A 17,574-nucleotide genomic window follows, 5' to 3' on the forward strand; every position below is an offset into this window, starting at 1 on the left:
ACTGCATCCATTATTTTTCTTTCCTTCTCTCCCTCTCTGTCATCCTCTCTCGCTCTGTACACAACCTTACTACCACCTCCCTCTATGTATCTCTATATGTGCCATCCTCCAATCCCCTGCCTCACCTTTTCTGTCTTAAGATCTTGTATTCTTTCTTTTTTTTATTCATTCTTCCCCTAACTTTAGGCTGCTCTCACGTCCCTCCCCCCCTCGCCCCTCTCCTCCTCACCTCCCCTCGCCCCCCTCTCCTCCTCACCTCCCTTGCCCCCTCTCCTCCTCACCTCCCCTCGCCCCCTCTCCTCCTCACCTTCCCTCGCCCCCTCTCCTCCTCCCCTCGCCCCCTCTCCTCCTTACCTCCCCTCGCCCCCTCTCCTCCTCACCTCCCCTCGCCCCCTCTCCTCCTCACCTCCCCTCGCCCCCTCTCCTCCTCACCTCCCCTTGCCCCCTCTCCTCCTCACCTCCCCTTGCCCCCTCTCCTCCTCACCTCCCCCTCCGCCCCCTCTCCTCCTCCCCTCGCCCCCCTCTCCTCCTTACCTCCCCTCGCCCCCCTCTCCTCCTCACCTCCCCTCGCCCCCTCTCCTCCTCACCTCCCCTCGCCCCCTCTCCTCCTCACCTCCCCTCGCCCCCCTCTCCTCCTCACCTCCCTTGCCCCTCTCCTCCTCACCTCCCCTCGCCCCCTCTCCTCCTCACCTTCCCTCGCCCCCTCTCCTCTCCTCCCTCGCCCCCTCTCCTCCTTACCTCCCCTCGCCCCCCTCTCCTCCTCACCTCCCCTCGCCCCCTCTCCTCCTCACCTCCCCTCGCCCCCTCTCCTCCTCACCTCCCCTTGCCCCCTCTCCTCCTCACCTCCCCTTGGCCCCCTCTCCTCCTCACCTCCCCTCGCCCCCCTCTCCTCCTCCCCTCGCCCCCTCTCCTCCTTACCTCCCCTCGCCCCCTCTCCTCCTCACCTCCCCTCGCCCCCTCTCCTCCTCACCTCCCTCGCCCCCTCTCCTCCTCACCTCCCTCGCCCCCTCTCCTCCTCACCTCCCCTTGCCCCCTCTCCTCCCCTCTCCCCCTCCCCCTCCCCATTATCAAGATAGAGAGATTTAGAGAAAGATAAAAAGGACGATAGGAAGAATCAAAGCTTGTCGTAAGCGGGCAGGAAGTGATGTGACTGGAGCCTGAGGTGTAGCTATATATATTATATTAATATATATTAGTATATTAGTGAGACTATATTAATTACAGTCATTAAATGCTGCTCAATATCAAACTGCTCAGATCCTCTCAGAAGCGACACGCTGGGAAAGATGGAGAGGCACAACTCACGGCAGCAGTTTAACCATGACCAGGAGAGAGAGGGGGGGGAGGTTACTGCAACCATGACCATTACAAGCCTGCGCTTGGATCGCTCCCACTTCTCCTGAGTCTGATCATTACAAAAGCAAACTGTTCCAGTGATTTTATGGACTTCAGTTTAGCCTCGGTGGGTGAATGAAGCTCAATGCATGTTGAAGTTCCAGGACACTACGTCTCTTGGCAAGTGTGAATGTTATTTGAATCCCACTGAAGGTGGTATGCTCATTCATGGCCGTTCAAAACATGAAGACTCAATTCAAGCAGTCATCTCTCAATTCAAGCAGTCATCTCTCGATTCAAGCAGTCATCTCTCGATTCAAGCAGTCATCTCTCAATTCAAGCAGTCATCTCTCAATTCAAGCAGTCATCTCTCAATTCAAGCAGTCATCTCTCAATTCAAGCAGTCATCTCTCAATTCAAGCAGTCATCTCTCGATTCAAGCAGTCATCTCTCAATTCAAGCAGTCATCTCTACTCTGGTGGAGAGACACACTCACAAATCACAGTCTATTGAATCCCCTGGTTCTCCCATAAAGAGAGTATTGTGTCTTCCTGTTGGAAAATCCCCATATGTCATTATTTTGATGACAGAATTTCATGATAAACTACTGATGAAGTTAAATTTGGACTGTAAAAGCATATTGTGAATAGCCTATCTTGAGGCAACTAGCATGACAGATTTTCTGTGTAAGGCGCTAATGACATATTTTTTTATCATCACCCTTCCCTCACCCCCCCCCCCCCCCCACACACACACACACACCCTCACACACAGACATACACATTAGCAGGCAGCTAGGAAAAGTTGGTCTTCAGAGAGTGAGTCTATAGGACGTCAAGAGAACACAGAGATTGTCCACAAGACAGCTTAGTGTAGAATGACATAGACCGGCCTGTACTGGTGGGTCTACATAAACTATGTACTGGTTAAGAAAGAGTCTACATAGACGCGTGTACTGGTTCTGTCTCTCCCAGCTCAGAAGAACCCAGTTGCATGTTTTATGATTTCACGAGTCGTCACATGACCCAGCCATCGTTATTCTTGAGGCAACAACAGTCCCCCACACACACTGTCTTCACCAGATCCCTAAAACAAACACACACACACACTGACAAACACTGTCACACTCACACACACAGAAAGCCATGAAGGGTATGGGTAACGTCTGTAAAAACAACAGGTCATTGGATCGCTGACTAGGATCTGCAAAATCTAAATATTGAAGAGAAACATGAAACTTTCCTCCAGTCTAATGAGCACACAGATGCAGCCACACGCAGAAGGTTGTGACTCACACGCACACACTCACACGCACACACACTCTCACACACACACAGTAGTAGAGACAGTGGGGCAGTATAGAGGCAGGAGGAGGCAAAAGGACAGTAGAGGACAAGGGGGGCAGAGTAGAGGAGGGGAGGGCAGTAGAGGTGGGAGGGCAGTAGAGGCAGGAGGGGCAGTAGAGGCAGGAGGGCAGTAGAGAGGAGGGAGGGCAGTAGAGGCAGGAGGGCAGTAGAGGCAGGAGGGCAGTAGAGGCAGGGAGTGGCAGTAGAGGAGCGTTCAGGAAGGACCAGGAAGGAGGCTGCTCTTCCTCTGTTCCCCGCAGCCACTTCCTGTCCCAGAGAACCGCAGGGTAAAAATAAGCCATTGTTGGACGTAAACAAAGGCAAAAGTGGGATCTGCAGAGAACGTGGACTCGTGTTGGAGAGTTTGTTCTTCAGATGTGGACGGATCGTTCCGTAATGCCCTGTTCACGTGGAGGAGAAGCTGGAAGGGGTTGTGCTTGATTACCGGAACGCTAATTAGAACACTGCGCCAGAGCAGAAGAACAATCTGATTAATATTGTTATGGTAACATAAGGACGACTTCTTCACTGGAGTTCGCCTTCATAAATCATAAGTGGAGGGAAAAAAGGGGGGTGATATGGGAGGAAAAGCGAAAGAATGAGCAAGAGGGAGAGATAAGGATGAAGAGAAAGAGCAGTCAAGTGTTTTGAAAAGAGAGAGAGAGAGAGAGAGAGAGAGAGAGAGAGAGAGAGAGAGAGAGAGAGAGAGAGGGAGAGAGAGAGAGAGAGAGAGAGAGAGAACGACAACATCATAACAGCAAGTGTGAGAACAAGAGAAGAGAAATAGAAAGAAAAAGAGAAAGAAAAAGAGAAAGAAAAATAGAAAGAAAAGAAACAAAAAGAGAAAGAAAGAGAGAAGTTCAGTGTTTTGTTTATAGAGTTTATTCTCTCAGAGGACATCTCTGTATGAGTTATTACAGGCCTGCTTAGTTTCCCATCGCTAAGTCCCCAAAATAGCCCCCTCGGTCTGGAGCTCTGCCAGGCTCTGTTGCCCCTGGGGCAGTTCCCCAACAAGGCTGCGACCACAGAGATACCCTCACTCTCTTTCTTTCACAGGCCGCAGTCCATTACCCTTCCAAGGAAGCACGACGCAACAACTCCTAAACTACACACACTCTGACAGCATCTGTAGGCCACCAGCCTCATACACCAACACTGCAGGATTAAACCCTGATCCTGAGGATTGTTACAGGGAGGGAGGGAGGGAGGGAGGGAGGGAGGGAGGGAGGGAGGGAGGGAGGGAGGGAGGGAGGGAGGGAGGGAGGGAGGGAGGGAGGGAGAAAATGCTTTAGAAATGTGTTCAATGTGTTTCTTAATGAAATACTGAATACAAATTCAGTTTCATTCAGTTTAAAATTGCTGTTTTGGATATTTACAATAGCATTTCCTGCCAATAACGCTATTTGAATCTACCAGTGTGACACCAAGTTAGATAGGAAGAGAGATAGCACAAGAGAGAGGAAAAGACAGAGAGAGAGAGAGAGAGAGAGAGAGAGAGAGAGAGAGAGAGAGAGAGAGAGAGAGAGAGAGACAGAGATAGATAGAAAGATAGAGTGGAATCCAACCATCCCTTGGTCCATCCATCCATTCATCCACCCCTCTATCCCACCAACCAACCAACTAACCCTAACCCATTCCTCCCTCCATCCTCTGGCTCTGAATGAGCATTAGGGACCAGTGGGGCCCGCTCCATACCGAAGGCTCCCCAGAATAAGCCTGCTCTCTCAGGCATGGGGGCTTGGCAAGATTGCAAAAGAGTTTTGGGACCAAAGTAGCCGTCGCAACTCCTATTTATACTTCCAAACAGCTGCTAGGCTGGGCCAGTGTGTTCCAGGAAGACACACACATTCTGCCACACATACACACACAGCTATACACACACACAAACAGCTACACCCACACACACGCTGAGGGGCTCAGGGTGAAGTGAGTCTGGGTGTCCTGGTCTTGATGAAGACCACCCCGGACAAGAAAGAGGCTGGGAGGCCAAGGACTGTTTTCTTGAACGTTGGTGTTTTAATTCCACGGTCATCCTAGATAATTACTGTATTTTTCTATCCCATGTCCCCTCTCTCAGCCAGTATACCAGTAGACATTCCAGTCTCATAGTCTACTTCGTATTTTCTTCAAAATCCATAATAATCTGACTGTACTGCTCCAATTCCTAAAATCTCCTAAATCTATCGAAATACAAACTAAAAGTTCTTTATTTTGTCTCGTTGCCCCTGTAGTTTTCACTCTTTACATGGCTCTGGGATTGACAGAAATTGCGAGCGCCATTAAGACATGTTCCGCTGGTCGCCTTTGTGGATTAAGTGAGGCACTGTATATCCGTTTCCATCATTCTCCATGATGCTGTGTGGTGCATGCATCTTTTGTGCAAACACCGAACTCAAGCGACAGCGTCTGAACTGGCCATTATAAACTGTCCCCTGGCCGGGTAATCCTTTCCCTTCTAATTTACCGGGACAGCTGTTGGTCATCCTATCGCAATTTAACCGGATGTCCCGGAATCACCGGAATTTTTGACACCTATAGCCTTCGGCATGCTAAAAAAGAAGCTAAAGAGGTTGACATGGTTTCATCCTAATTCTGTATCTGTTTCCACTGTCCTGCATAACCAATAAACTCAATACTAATGTTTAACTGAACAATGCATGTGACAGGCTGTTATTGCTTTTTTGCTCCACCTGTCTGACTGATGTGTCTTAACAGCAGCATTACCTGAGAGTAGGCTACAATGAACCAACATTGACCAATAGCCAACCTTACAAAATGTCAACGACACTCCGGATGTGCTGCTTCATTCTGTTCATTAACTGCAGATTATGGATCGAATGGGAACACTTCAATGGTCATTATGCCACAGATTGGTTACGCATAACGGTCAACCGACGTTCACGAATCGTTGTTCTATTATCTTTAAAGAACTATGAAAACCTGTGCCCTAACAATCACCCACAGAAAACGAAAATGCTATTTTAAAAGACCAAACATCATGGTTAGCAAAATCAGGTCGTAACGTGTGAAGTAGGATCTACACATACCTTTTAATCGATGACGGATGTTCGAACTATTTAGCTAATTAATTCACTTGTTTTACATGTTCCAGAGTAGTGTCCCGCACGCACTGCTGAGCGCGCACTGCCACTTGAAATGATAAGCGCTCGGATGGTGAGGGCGGTCCGTCCAACAAGACTACTGCAACTGTTATTTGTTAAGTCTATCAACGTGAAATGGTTCATATGTATATACTAATATAGCAAAGACTGCTTCAAAGCCATCTTCCAACACAGTTAGATCATAGTCAAAGTTAAATTTTCTGTGACTGCTCATAATCAAAATGTCATCTTAAACGCACCATCTGTGATTGCTAAAGGATTATTATCACGGTCGAACGTTTATTTGAACGTGGTAATTTCCTTGTCACGACAAAAATATAAATGTAGCCCCCTAGACTATAACATTAATAGCCATTAAGCCAAAATAAACCTTGTCTGACGTTCTATTTTAAAAGATCCGTCCTCTTTCACCTGGAGAAAAACCAACGGACATCTCTGTCACAGTTGGCAGGCAGAGTAGCCTATAGTTTTCCTTTCCTCCACCCACCGTATCCTTCGGGACACTGTAGGCTACAACCGACACTAGTTGCCGCTGCTGCAGTCCCCGCAGGTCAAAACGTTCATACACGGACGCACACTGCCCCCTTCTGGTAAGTAAGCGCCAAACAAGACTAAATAGGATCTTACCTTTTTTTATTGCTGAATTTGATTAGTTAGCTTATAGAAAGGGGATAAGAAAGGGGATAATGATTGACATGTTTAACATACACATATTGATACGTATTTATACACCATGATGGGGGTTAAATATTCCACTTGGCAACCCTCCTCTACTCAGCCCCTTGTTTGTGTCACGTGACACCACCACGATCCCTCACGTTTAGTTTCTGGTGGACTGTAGCGGATTTGAGGGGGGGAAATTGACATTAGTTACCTCACCCCACCGTCTCTGCCCACTGGCTTCAGGTAAGCTATGCATATTGAGAATCCTCGACGGTCGAATCGTATACTCTCTTTTTGGTAAACGCTCGGTAGCTAATCCCTCCCTCTTTCAAGCATCTGATCTTTGACCATCCGGTCACATTAACCAGACAGGATTAAAACAAAAAGCGAAAATGTTTCTTGTCAGTCTTTCCTGCAGATGCATTTTGAGGTTGAACGCAAATGGTCCTTCATGATTGAAGTGCTTGGACCAAACAAACTCTTATACATAAGGAGAGGACAGACATTAACCAATGAATGATGGAAAGCATTTTGTTTACAAATGCTACCTATCTAGTAGTGCTAAAGCTAGCTAGCAGTGGGTCATGCAGAAGTGTTGCATCCAGCTATAGTAGCCAGATCCTTGATTATATGTTTGGGGAGGCATATCATGCGCGTTTAATTGTCCAGTGTTCGGTCCTCCAACCGGTCATTTAAGGTCGTCATGAGCAGCGTGAAAATGATGACGATGTCTTCCGCATTTAATTTTTGATTAGCTCTTCATCTCACAGTTATTGGAAAATCTTCAAACACGTTACGCTTTCCTTTCGATGTGTATGATTGCATCTGACCTAGCGGGCATCCCTTTTCAGCCACCTGCCGGTGCTCCACCTTAAAAACTGATGTCATTGCTCGTGCAGTTTGCATTTACGTCAACAACATCGGTCACTGAACAGAGGCTTTCTTCGTTTTCCGTATGCTTCACACAAATGGGTACCCAGATTAACAACCGGGATTTATCAGAGGGGAATATTACAAAGAATATGTTTGGACGCAGATACTAACTGCCTTCTATTTCGATTTAAACGGAGACAGGAAAAGACCGAGCGACACCGCAAGATATCACCGGGTATAGCTGTCATTTTATTTACCTTGGCAGGGTTTTTCATGCTGTTATTTGAGATAGATGGGTTGGGGGTTTGGTATGCATCACAGAAACGCATAACAAGTCACCGATACGCATTTTAAAAGACAAAGCAGGCATTTGACGGAAACGATAGCACACACACTAATCAGGGAAATGTCTGGATGTCTGGAAACCTTCTATTGTGCTGAGTCAGTAAAGGGTAATGTACGGTTCACCTCGCGATTGGGAAAAGCGCTGCTTTAAACCGGTTGCATGATAACGGATGATCGGTTGGACGTCGGAAGCATTCATAACATGACAAAATCTGGCTTGTTAAATTTGAACACAATGGTCTCAGAAGGTTGAAACGCTCCTTCGCCCAGGGCATTTTGAACGTTATGAGCCTGATGTATCGGTGTCACATGCTGGGAACCGTGTGTGTTTGTGTCCTGCATTGCGATGAACAGTGGCCCGTGACATATGAGATGGTTATCCATTGGTGGCTTCCTAATAGTTTTGTTGAGGGAGGAAGGTTTGTGTTTTGTTCAGCGGGGGATGTTGAAATAAAGGAGTCAGATGGCTGAGCGGTTAGGAAATCGGTCTAGTAATCTGAAGGTTGCCAGATCGATTCCTGGCCGTGCCAAATGACGTTGCTTCACCCTACTTGCCACGGGGGAATTCCCCTTTACTTACTGTAAATTGCGGTGGATGCTAAATGACTAAATGTAAATGTAAAGATGCTGCACCGCTGTGTCTGTGAAGGGAACAGTGCTGGAGGGGACTTGGTATTGGGTGACCATAGCTGCATCACGTGTGGAAGAACCACTTACTGTGGCAACCGCGTTCTTAAACACCACAACATGCTCTAGAGGAAAGGTGTCTAGATTAGAATTCTAGATAATCTAGATTCTAGATTATTGAACTCTCTCATTGATGGATCTACCTAGATTATTGTAGAGCTAGATGAGAACGATTGCTAGTTTTCTGGCCTGCTTCTAAGATGCACTGTTGCAGTCATTCCAATGCAGATGTATTTTAAAGTGCACCCCATTGGGATGTCCCTGAGAACTCTAGACGCAAGGCAAGACACTGCATGCCATGAATACAGTGTTTCTGAGACCTGGGAGTTTATATAAAGCTCAAGCGTAGACATGAAATCTTATCCTCTAGTTTGCTCAGGTTGCCATATAAAACCCTCTCTTTGTGCTGGCCTTCTGCCTCCCTAGTGTCAGGTTGCCCACGAGAGGCAGCAGGCAGAAGGAACACTCGTATTCATTAGAACACTGCAGTTCAAAAGGAATGTTCATTAGAACACTGTGTGGTAAGGAGGAACATGAGTAAGAATGCTCATGTTCATTAGAACACAGAAGGAAGGAAATGAGAACTGATCCAACAATCTGAAAGCGGAGAGGCCAGAGGAAGAGAGCTTCCAGTGGAGGAGGTCCCGGCCTTCTAACGCTTAAGCACCCACCCTCTCACCCTGCCAAGCTGCCGCAAGCTCACCGCTAAACCTGACACAAGACAACCAAACCCATTATCCTTCAGAGAGGCTGGTTAGCTGATAATGGCTGCTTAGCAACGATAGCTTGACCAATGAAAACATTTAAGCAGCTTCAAAATATTCTGTCCCCCTAACCCCTTAATGAAAGATTCAAGAGCTGGCCTAATTAGACTGGAAACATAAGCTTGATTAGCCTCATGTCAAGTTTCTCGCTGCTGAAAGAGGACTTCTCTTTCCTGCTGTTTTCGCTGTTTCCTTTTAGTTATTTTTAATAGGTGAAAAACACTTGTAATTACAACTGCTGTTAAAAAACCCCAGTCAGCCCACAGCACAACACACAAACCCCACCCTGACTGTGGATGTCAGGCGGTGATGTGTTGACAGTTCAAACGCCTCATCAGCATCCACTTCCATCCTCCTGATACAACTCAGTGTCAGAGTTGCCTTGGACAGGTAGAACTGTCAGCCGCTAACGACAACCGGGTTTGGCACGTGCCAAGTCAATCATTATCCTGTAGCCCAGTCAGCCAGCCAGCTCATCAACGCTGTGACGTGACGCGGTGACTTTGGAGATTGTGGGTGTCTGTCTGCTTTATAAAACCAAATGAGTGTGTTTTGGATATTTAACCTCATGTATTCATGTATTGTTATTTTATGAACAACTTTGCGCATGCATGTACTAGACAAGATGTCTAACTGCATGTTGTTTGTCCTGTGTGTCTGTACCTGTCTGTCTGTCTCTCTCTGTCTCTCTGTCTGTCCTGTCTGTATCTGTCCCTGTGTGTGTATATCTGTCCCTGTGTGTCTCCGTGTGTGTTCCAGCCCCCCAGCGAGAGGCCCAGGCAGGCAGCAGTGTGTCCCCAGCGCGGAGCCACCATGGAGGGGGGAGGCATGCAGCTGGTGAACCGCGACGGCCACAGCATCTCCCACAACTCCAAGCGGCACTACCACGACTCCTTCCTGTCCATGAACAGGATGCGGCAGCGCAGCCTCCTGTGTGACATCGTGCTGCACGTGTCCAACAAGGAGATCAAGGCTCACAAGGTGGCCTGGCCCCCTGCAGCCACACACACACATTGTGTGTGAGTTTCAACTCACTCTTGCACATATGTTCATAGACCATGATCTTCCTTTTTCACAGTCTCTGTCTCTCTCCCTTGTCTCTGTGTCTCCAGGTGGTCCTGGCCTCCTGTAGTCCCTACTTCCACGCCATGTTCACTAGTAGGTGTCCTGACGCCGAGCCCGTCATGTCTGAGTGTGAGTGTGTGTGTGTGTGGTGTGCCGTGTGTGTGTGTGTGACCGCCTCCACACACTCTGGTTCTCTGTGTGGTTCTGTGGGTTCTCTGTGTGGTTCTTAGCCTGCTGCCTGTTTCGGGTCCTGCAGATGAGATGTCGGAGAGCAGGCAGACCCACGTGACGCTGCACGACATCGACCCCCAGGCCCTGGAGCAGCTGGTGCAGTACGCCTACACAGCTGAGATCGTGGTGGGGGAGGGCAACGTGCAGGTAGGAGGACGAAGGAGGAGGAAGGAGGCCCAGCAACGCTCAGTCACACTGGGGTTCCCAGTCTGATATCCCTCCCAGTACCACTAAACGAAACTTGCTTCACTAAGCCCTCCCTCCCTCCCTTCCTCTCCCTCCAGACCCTGCTCCCTGCGGCCAGCTTGCTGCAGCTGAACGGGGTTCGGGACGCCTGCTGCAAGTTCCTGCTGAGCCAGCTGGACCCGTCTAACTGCCTGGGCATCCGGGGCTTCGCAGACACGCACTCCTGCAGTGACCTGCTCAAGTCCGCCCACAAGTACGTCCTGCAGCACTTCGTAGAGGTGGCCAAGACCGAGGAGTTCATGCTGCTGCCACTGAAGCAGGTAGGACTGACTGGGGGGGGGGGGGGGATGAGTGGGGTGGTGGTAGTTAAGATGGTGTGTGTGTGAGGTGATGGTAGTGTGTGTGTGTGTGTGAGGTGGTGTGTGTGGGGTGTGTGTCCTCTCCTCCTTGTGTCAGTCAGTGTCTCCGCAGTGGTTTAGTCACCCTGTCCTGTTGCCACGCCAGCGTCACCTTGACAATTCAACGTCATTGAGTTGTCACGCCGACTCATCACTTATTCATGGCCAGTCCGCCTGGCTGTTGCCGTGACAGCAACAGGGAGGGAAGCTCCCGGAAGGGGGAGGGGGCGATGTCACTGGTGTCAGGTTCGAGTAGAAGAATGTATTCATTTAGCACCTTTTTCAAAGTGACTTACCAGGAGAAGGGATTTGAACCATTGATCCCTTGATTTCAAAAGTCACTTTTGATGATTCAAATGAGCTTTGGCCAGACATGCACATGTGGAGAGTGTGTGAGTGTGTGTGTGATCCTGAGTCTGAGCTGACAGCTGGACAGAGATGCAACGCCCTCCTCCCTCCCTCCCTCCCTCCCTCCCTCCCTCCCTCCCTCCCTCCCTCCCTCCCTCCCTCCCTCCCTCCCTCCCTCCCTCCCTCCCTCCCTCCCTCCCTCCCTCCCTCCCTCTCCCTCCCTCCCCCCTCTCTCTGTACAGCTGTTGTCTGAGTTCTGCAGGTGTATTTAGCAGCTCCTCTGAGCAGCACAGGCCTCCCAGAGCTGAGGAGCATTCTGCATACAGCTCCATGGTTCCTGTTTTGTCTCTCCTCTCACTGTGTGGGGGGAAACATTTGTTACAATATTGATCATTGTTTATTTTATTTTACATTTTGTTTGAAAGGTTGATTAAAATAAGTTTTTATACATTTTGGGGGGAAAAAGTGAACGGTGAAAGGTTCTTTACGGAAAAAAAAGAAAAATGAGAGAGAGAGAGAGCTTTCCAACTCTGACCCCAGCTGTCTGGACTAGTATACAGTAGTCTAGTCCAGCTCCTAGTCCACTCGAGCTCCTAGCCCTGCACCATCTAGTCCAGCCCTGCTGTCTGGGAGCACTGCCAACCTTTCCTTGCTGCAGCCATGTACCCACACACACACTCAGATACACACACACACACACTCACACACACACACACACACACACTCAAATACACACACACACACACACACTCAGATACACACACACACACGCTCAGATACACACACACACACACACACTCAGATACACACACACACACACACTCAGATACACACACACACACACACACACTCAGATACACACACACACACACTCAGATACACACACACACACACACACGCTCAGATACACACACACAAACACACACGCTCAGACACAAACACACACACACACATACACCCATGCAAAACATCCTAGCAGTTTAATATCTAGTTTTGTCTCTTTTGGAAACCCCTTCAGTGGGAGTGCTGCTGAGTGTAGTTGTGGGTGTGTAAAGATCAGTGTGTAGTTAGTGTGTATCATGTCTGGCTGTGACTGTATTGGATGTAATCATGTTTTTGTGCCTCCCCCTTCCCAGGTCCTGGATCTGGTCTCCAGTGACAGTCTGAACGTGCCGTCAGAGGAGGAGGTGTACCGAGCCGTGCTGTGCTGGGTCAAACACGACACGGACGCACGCCGCCAACACGTTCCCTGGGTGAGGACCCCTCCTCCACGCCTTCTCTCTCTCTCTCTCTCTCTCTCTCTCTCTCTCTCTGTTTGTCTCTGTCTGTCTCTCTTTCTTTGTCTGTCTGTCAGTCTCTTTGTCTCTCTCTCTCTGTCTATCTCTCTCTCTCTTTCTCTCTCCATGATTCTGCCTGTCTGTCTCTGTCTGTCTCTCTCTCTGGCTCAACCCCTCTCTCTCTCTCTCTCTCTCTCTCTCTCTCTCTCTCTCTTTCTCTGTGTCTCCCTCTCATCCCCCCCTCTCTCTTTCTCTTCCATCCCTCTGTCCCCCCAGCTGATGAAGTGTGTTCGGCTGCCCCTGCTGCGGCGGGACTTCCTGATGAGCAGTGTGGACACGGAGCAGCTTGTGCGTCACCACTCAGAGTGTAAGGACCTGCTGATCGAGGCGCTCAAGTTCCACCTGATGCCGGAGCAGCGTGGCGTCCTGGCCAGCAGCCGCACCCGCCCACGCCGCTGTGAGGGAGCCAGTCCTGTGCTCTTCGCTGTCGGTCAGTGGGACTCCGAAGCTACCCCCCAGGGGTACACACACTCATATACACACACCCAGGGTACACACACACACTCATATACACACACCCAGGGTCCACACACACACTCATATACACACACCCAGGGTACACACACACACACTCATATACACACACCCAGGGTACACACACTCATAAACACACACCCAGGGTACACACACACACTCATATACACACACCCAGGGTACACACACTCATAAACACACACCCAGGGTACACACACACACTCATATACACACACCCAGGGTACACACACACACTCATAAACACACACCCAGGGTACACACACTCATAAACACACACCCAGGGTACACACACACACTCATATACACACACCCAGGGTACACACACTCATAAACACACACCCAGGGTATACACACAACACACACACTCATATACATACAGGTACCCCCCCTCCTCACACATGAATACTCACATACATTAATTTATTCTGTATACCTACACTAACCCTCCACCTGTGTGTGTGTGTGTGCATGCTGCAGGCGGAGGCAGCCTGTTTGCCATCCACGGTGACTGTGAGGCGTATGACGCCCGGACTGACCGCTGGCACATGGTGGCGTCCATGTCCACACGCAGGGCCAGGGTGGGCGTGGCTGCCATCGGCAACAAGCTATACGCCGTGGGGGGGTAAGGTCCTCACCCTGACCTTCATCACCGTGACCCCTGCCTTCATCACCGTGACCCCTGACCTTCATCACCCTGACCTTCATCACCCTGACCTTCATCACCCTGTCCTTCATCACCCTGACCTTCCTCACCCTGTCCTTCATCACCCTTACCTTCATCACCCTGACCCTGACCTTCATCACCCTGACCTTCATCACCCTGACCTTCATCACCCTGACCCTGACCTTCATCACCCTGACCTTCATCACCCTGACCTTCATCACCCTGACCCTGACCTTCATCACCCTGACCTTCATCACCCTGACCTTCCTCACCCTGTCCTTCATCACCCTGACCCCTGTCCTTCATCACCCTCACCCTGACCTTCATCACCGTGACCCCTGACCTTCATCACCCTGACCTTCATCACCCTGACCCCTGTCCTTCATCACCCTGACCCCTGGCCTCTTCAGACCACCTCTGCCTTTCTCAGTTGTGTTAAAGTAACATGACATTTAATTCATGTTAGACTTCAAGTGTATACTGTTGCTGCTGGCTCCTCCCTCAGGTATGATGGCACCTCTGACCTAGCAACGGTGGAGTCCTACGACCCCGTCACCAACACCTGGCAACCGGAGGTCTCCATGGGAACCAGACGGAGCTGTCTGGGCGTGGCCGTGCTGCACGGGCTCCTGTACGCCGCCGGCGGTTACGACGGAGCTTCCTGTCTCAACAGGTACGGCCCAACTGACTCTTACACCAATAGGAACAGTCCTAACCGACTCTTACACCGATAGGAACAGTCCTAACTGACTCTTACACCAATAGGAACAGTCCTAGATGACTCTTACACCGATAGGAACAGTCCTACCCGACTCTTACACCGATAGGAACAGTCCTAACTGACTCTTACACCAATAGGAACAGTCCTAACCGACTCTTACACCAATAGGAACAGTCCTAACTGACTCTTACACCAATAGGAACAGTCCTAGATGACTCTTACACCGATAGGAACAGTCCTACCCGACTCTTACACCAATAGGAACAGTCCTAACTGACTCTTACACCAATAGGAACAGTCCTAACTGTCTCTTCCCCCCCCCAGTGCGGAGCGGTATGACCCCCTGACCAGCACCTGGACCTCCATCGCTGCCATGAGCACCCGCAGGAGATACGTCCGTGTGGCTACACTCGGTACGCAGGGCCTCCCTCCTCTCCTCCTCCTCACAACATCTCCTCCTCTCTCCTCCTCCTCACAACCTCTCCTCCTCTCTCCTCACAACCTCTCCTTCTTTCTCCTCCTCCCTCCACCCCTCCTCCTCACAACCTCTCCTTCTCTCCTCCTCACAACCTCTCCTCCTCCCTCCACCCCTCCTCCTCACAACCTCTCCTTCTCTCTCCTCCTCCCTCCACCCCTCCTCCTCACAACATCTCCTTCTTTCTCCTCCTCCCTCCACCCCTCCTCCTCACAACCTCTCCTTCTTTTTCCTCCTCCCTCCACCCCTCCTCCTCACAACCTCTCTCTCTCTCTCTCTCTCTCTCCTGCAGATAGCAGTCTGTACGCTGTTGGAGGCTATGACAGCTCGTCTCACCTGGCGACCGTGGAGAAGTACGACCCACAGGTAAACACCCCTCTCCAGTACGAATGCTACCAGACAACAGGAAACAGGAGAAGTTATCACATTTTTCTACATTTGATACCAGATATTCCGATGACTGATTGGAAAACTTGTAAGTGTGCCTGGTGAATACAGACTGTGCCTAGACTCCGACCACCGACATACTGCTAGAACTACACACTGCTAGAACTACACACTGCTAGAACTACACACTGCTAGAACTAAACACTGCTAGAACTACACACTGCTAGAACTACACACTGCTAGAACTACACACTGCTAGAACTACACACTGCTAGAACTAAACACTGCTAGAACTACACACTGCTAGAACTACACACTGCTAGAACTAAACACTGCTAGAACTAAACACTGCTAGAACTAAACACTGCTAGAACTACACACTGCTAGAACTACACACTGCTAGAACTAAACACTGCTAGAACTAAAAACTGCTAGAACTACACACTGCTAGAACTAAACACTGCTAGAACTACACACTGCTAGAACTAAACACTGCTAGAACTAAACACTGCTAGAACTAAACACTGCTAGAACTAAACACTGCTAGAACTACACACTACTGATCCTCGATCTGCTGCTGTACCTTCTACATGCACTATTTCTACGTCGCTTTGAATAAAACCGCCCCGCTGAATGAATAAACACAGTTGCCATTGACAACCAATGCAATCCCCTTTCCCCTCCCGCTGCGTTCCAATTGGCCGAGCAGAGCAACGCATGGACGGCCATCGCCAACATGCTGAGTCGCCGTAGCAGCGCCGGCGTTGCCGTGCTGGAGGGCCTGCTGTACGTCGCCGGGGGCAACGACGGGACCAGCTGTCTGAACTCGGTGGAGCGCTATAACCCCAAGAACAACGTGTGGGAAGGCGTGGCCCCCATGAACATACGCAGGTGGGCGGAGCCCGAGTCTCCCTCTCCTCTTCATCCCCCCTTATCTCCCTCTCCTCATCTTCTTCACCCTTCCTCCTCATCCTCACATATGCAGGTGGGTAACCTCCTGACCCCTGAGGTGAACACCTCATCTTCCTCACCTCATCATCCTCACCTCATCTTCCTCACCTCCCTCACCTTTCTCATCTTCCTCACCTCATCATCCTCAACTCATCCTCCTCACCTCATCATCCTCACCTCATCCTCCTCACCTCATCTTCCTCACCTCCCTCACTTCATCTTTCTCATCTTCCTCACTTCATCTTCCTCACCTCATCATCCTCACCTTATCTTCCTCATCCTCTCCTCACTCAGCTTCTGTTTTTTCCCTGAAATCTTGTTCTCAAGTTGTTATTTCTCTCTCTCACTCAATTTCCCCCCTCCCCCAGGAGTACCCACGACCTGGTTGCCATGGACGGCTGGCTGTATGCGGTGGGTGGCAACGACGGCAGCTCCAGCCTCAACTCCATCGAGAAGTACAATCCCCGTAGCAACAAGTGGGTGTCGGCCTCCTGCATGTTCACGCGGCGCAGCAGCGTGGGCGTGTCCGTGCTGGAGCTGCTGAACTTCCCCCCCCCCTCCTCGCCCACGCTGTCCGTGTCCTCCACCAGCCTCTGACACGCGGCGGGAGCACGGCTAGCTAGCGCTGACTCTGGCCCCGCCCCCCGGCCCGGCCACGCCCCCCGCCCGGCCTGGGGCCCCGCCCAGGCCAGGTCTGGGAAGAGACGCAACTGCTCTGTGTGAGAGAGGGGGAGAGTTAAAGAGAGAGAGGAAGAGTTAGAGAGAGAGGGGGAGAGTTGGAGAGAGGGAGAGAGTTAGAGAGAGAGAGTTAGAGAGAGAGGGGGAGAGTTAGAGAGAGAGAGGGGGAGAGAGTTAGAGAGAGAGGGGGAGAGAGTTAGAGAGAGAGGGGGAGAGAGTTAGAGAGAGAGGGGGAGAGTTAGAGAGAGAGAGGGGGAGAGAGTTAGAGAGAGAGGGGGAGAGTTAGAGAGAGAGAGGGGGAGAGTTAGAGAGAGAGGGGGAGAGTTAGAGAGAGAGAGGGGGAGAGAGTTTGAGAGAGGGGGAGAGTTAGAGAGAGAGGGGGAGAGAGTTTGAGAGAGAGAGAGAGAGAGAGAGTTAGAGGGAGGGGGAGAGAGTTTGAGAGAGAGGGAGAGAGTTTGAGAGAGAGGGGAGAGAGTTTGAGAGAGAGGGAGAGAGTTAGAGAG

The 17,574-nt window shown here is 50.3% G+C and overlaps 2 protein-coding genes across 3 annotated transcripts in view; one reads left to right on the forward strand and one right to left on the reverse strand.

Annotated features, from left to right (window-relative positions):
* Positions 1-7,614, reverse strand: part of LOC124480183 (calcitonin gene-related peptide type 1 receptor-like) — a 15,693-nt gene extending 8,079 nt beyond the window's left edge. The window contains exons 1-2 of the mRNA XM_047039281.1: positions 7,597-7,614; positions 5,729-5,754 (exon numbers count right to left, since the gene is read on the reverse strand). Of these exons, the coding sequence (XP_046895237.1) occupies positions 5,729-5,754; positions 7,597-7,614 (44 nt within the window). The remainder of the gene's footprint in view (positions 1-5,728; positions 5,755-7,596) is intronic.
* Positions 7,374-17,177, forward strand: klhl17 (kelch-like family member 17). Of its 2 annotated transcripts, none has more exons than XM_047040081.1 (13): positions 7,374-7,574; positions 9,895-10,116; positions 10,248-10,329; positions 10,457-10,578; positions 10,716-10,937; positions 12,500-12,616; positions 12,917-13,130; positions 13,673-13,817; positions 14,365-14,532; positions 14,905-14,993; positions 15,348-15,421; positions 16,152-16,333; positions 16,762-17,177. In XM_047040081.1, the coding sequence occupies exons 2-13, from the start codon at positions 9,949-9,951 to the stop codon at positions 16,988-16,990; spliced, it is 1,812 nt and encodes a 603-aa protein (XP_046896037.1). In that variant the 5' UTR covers positions 7,374-7,574; positions 9,895-9,948; the 3' UTR covers positions 16,991-17,177. The 2 variants fall into 2 exon arrangements, with proteins under 2 accessions (XP_046896037.1, XP_046896038.1); XM_047040082.1 differs by having other exon boundaries at positions 10,248-10,293.
* Positions 17,178-17,574: the final 397 nt, after the last annotated feature.

The sequence above is a fragment of the Hypomesus transpacificus genome, chromosome 18, assembly GCF_021917145.1.
Source record: "Hypomesus transpacificus isolate Combined female chromosome 18, fHypTra1, whole genome shotgun sequence".
In the NCBI taxonomy this organism is placed as follows: Eukaryota; Metazoa; Chordata; class Actinopteri; order Osmeriformes; family Osmeridae; genus Hypomesus; species Hypomesus transpacificus.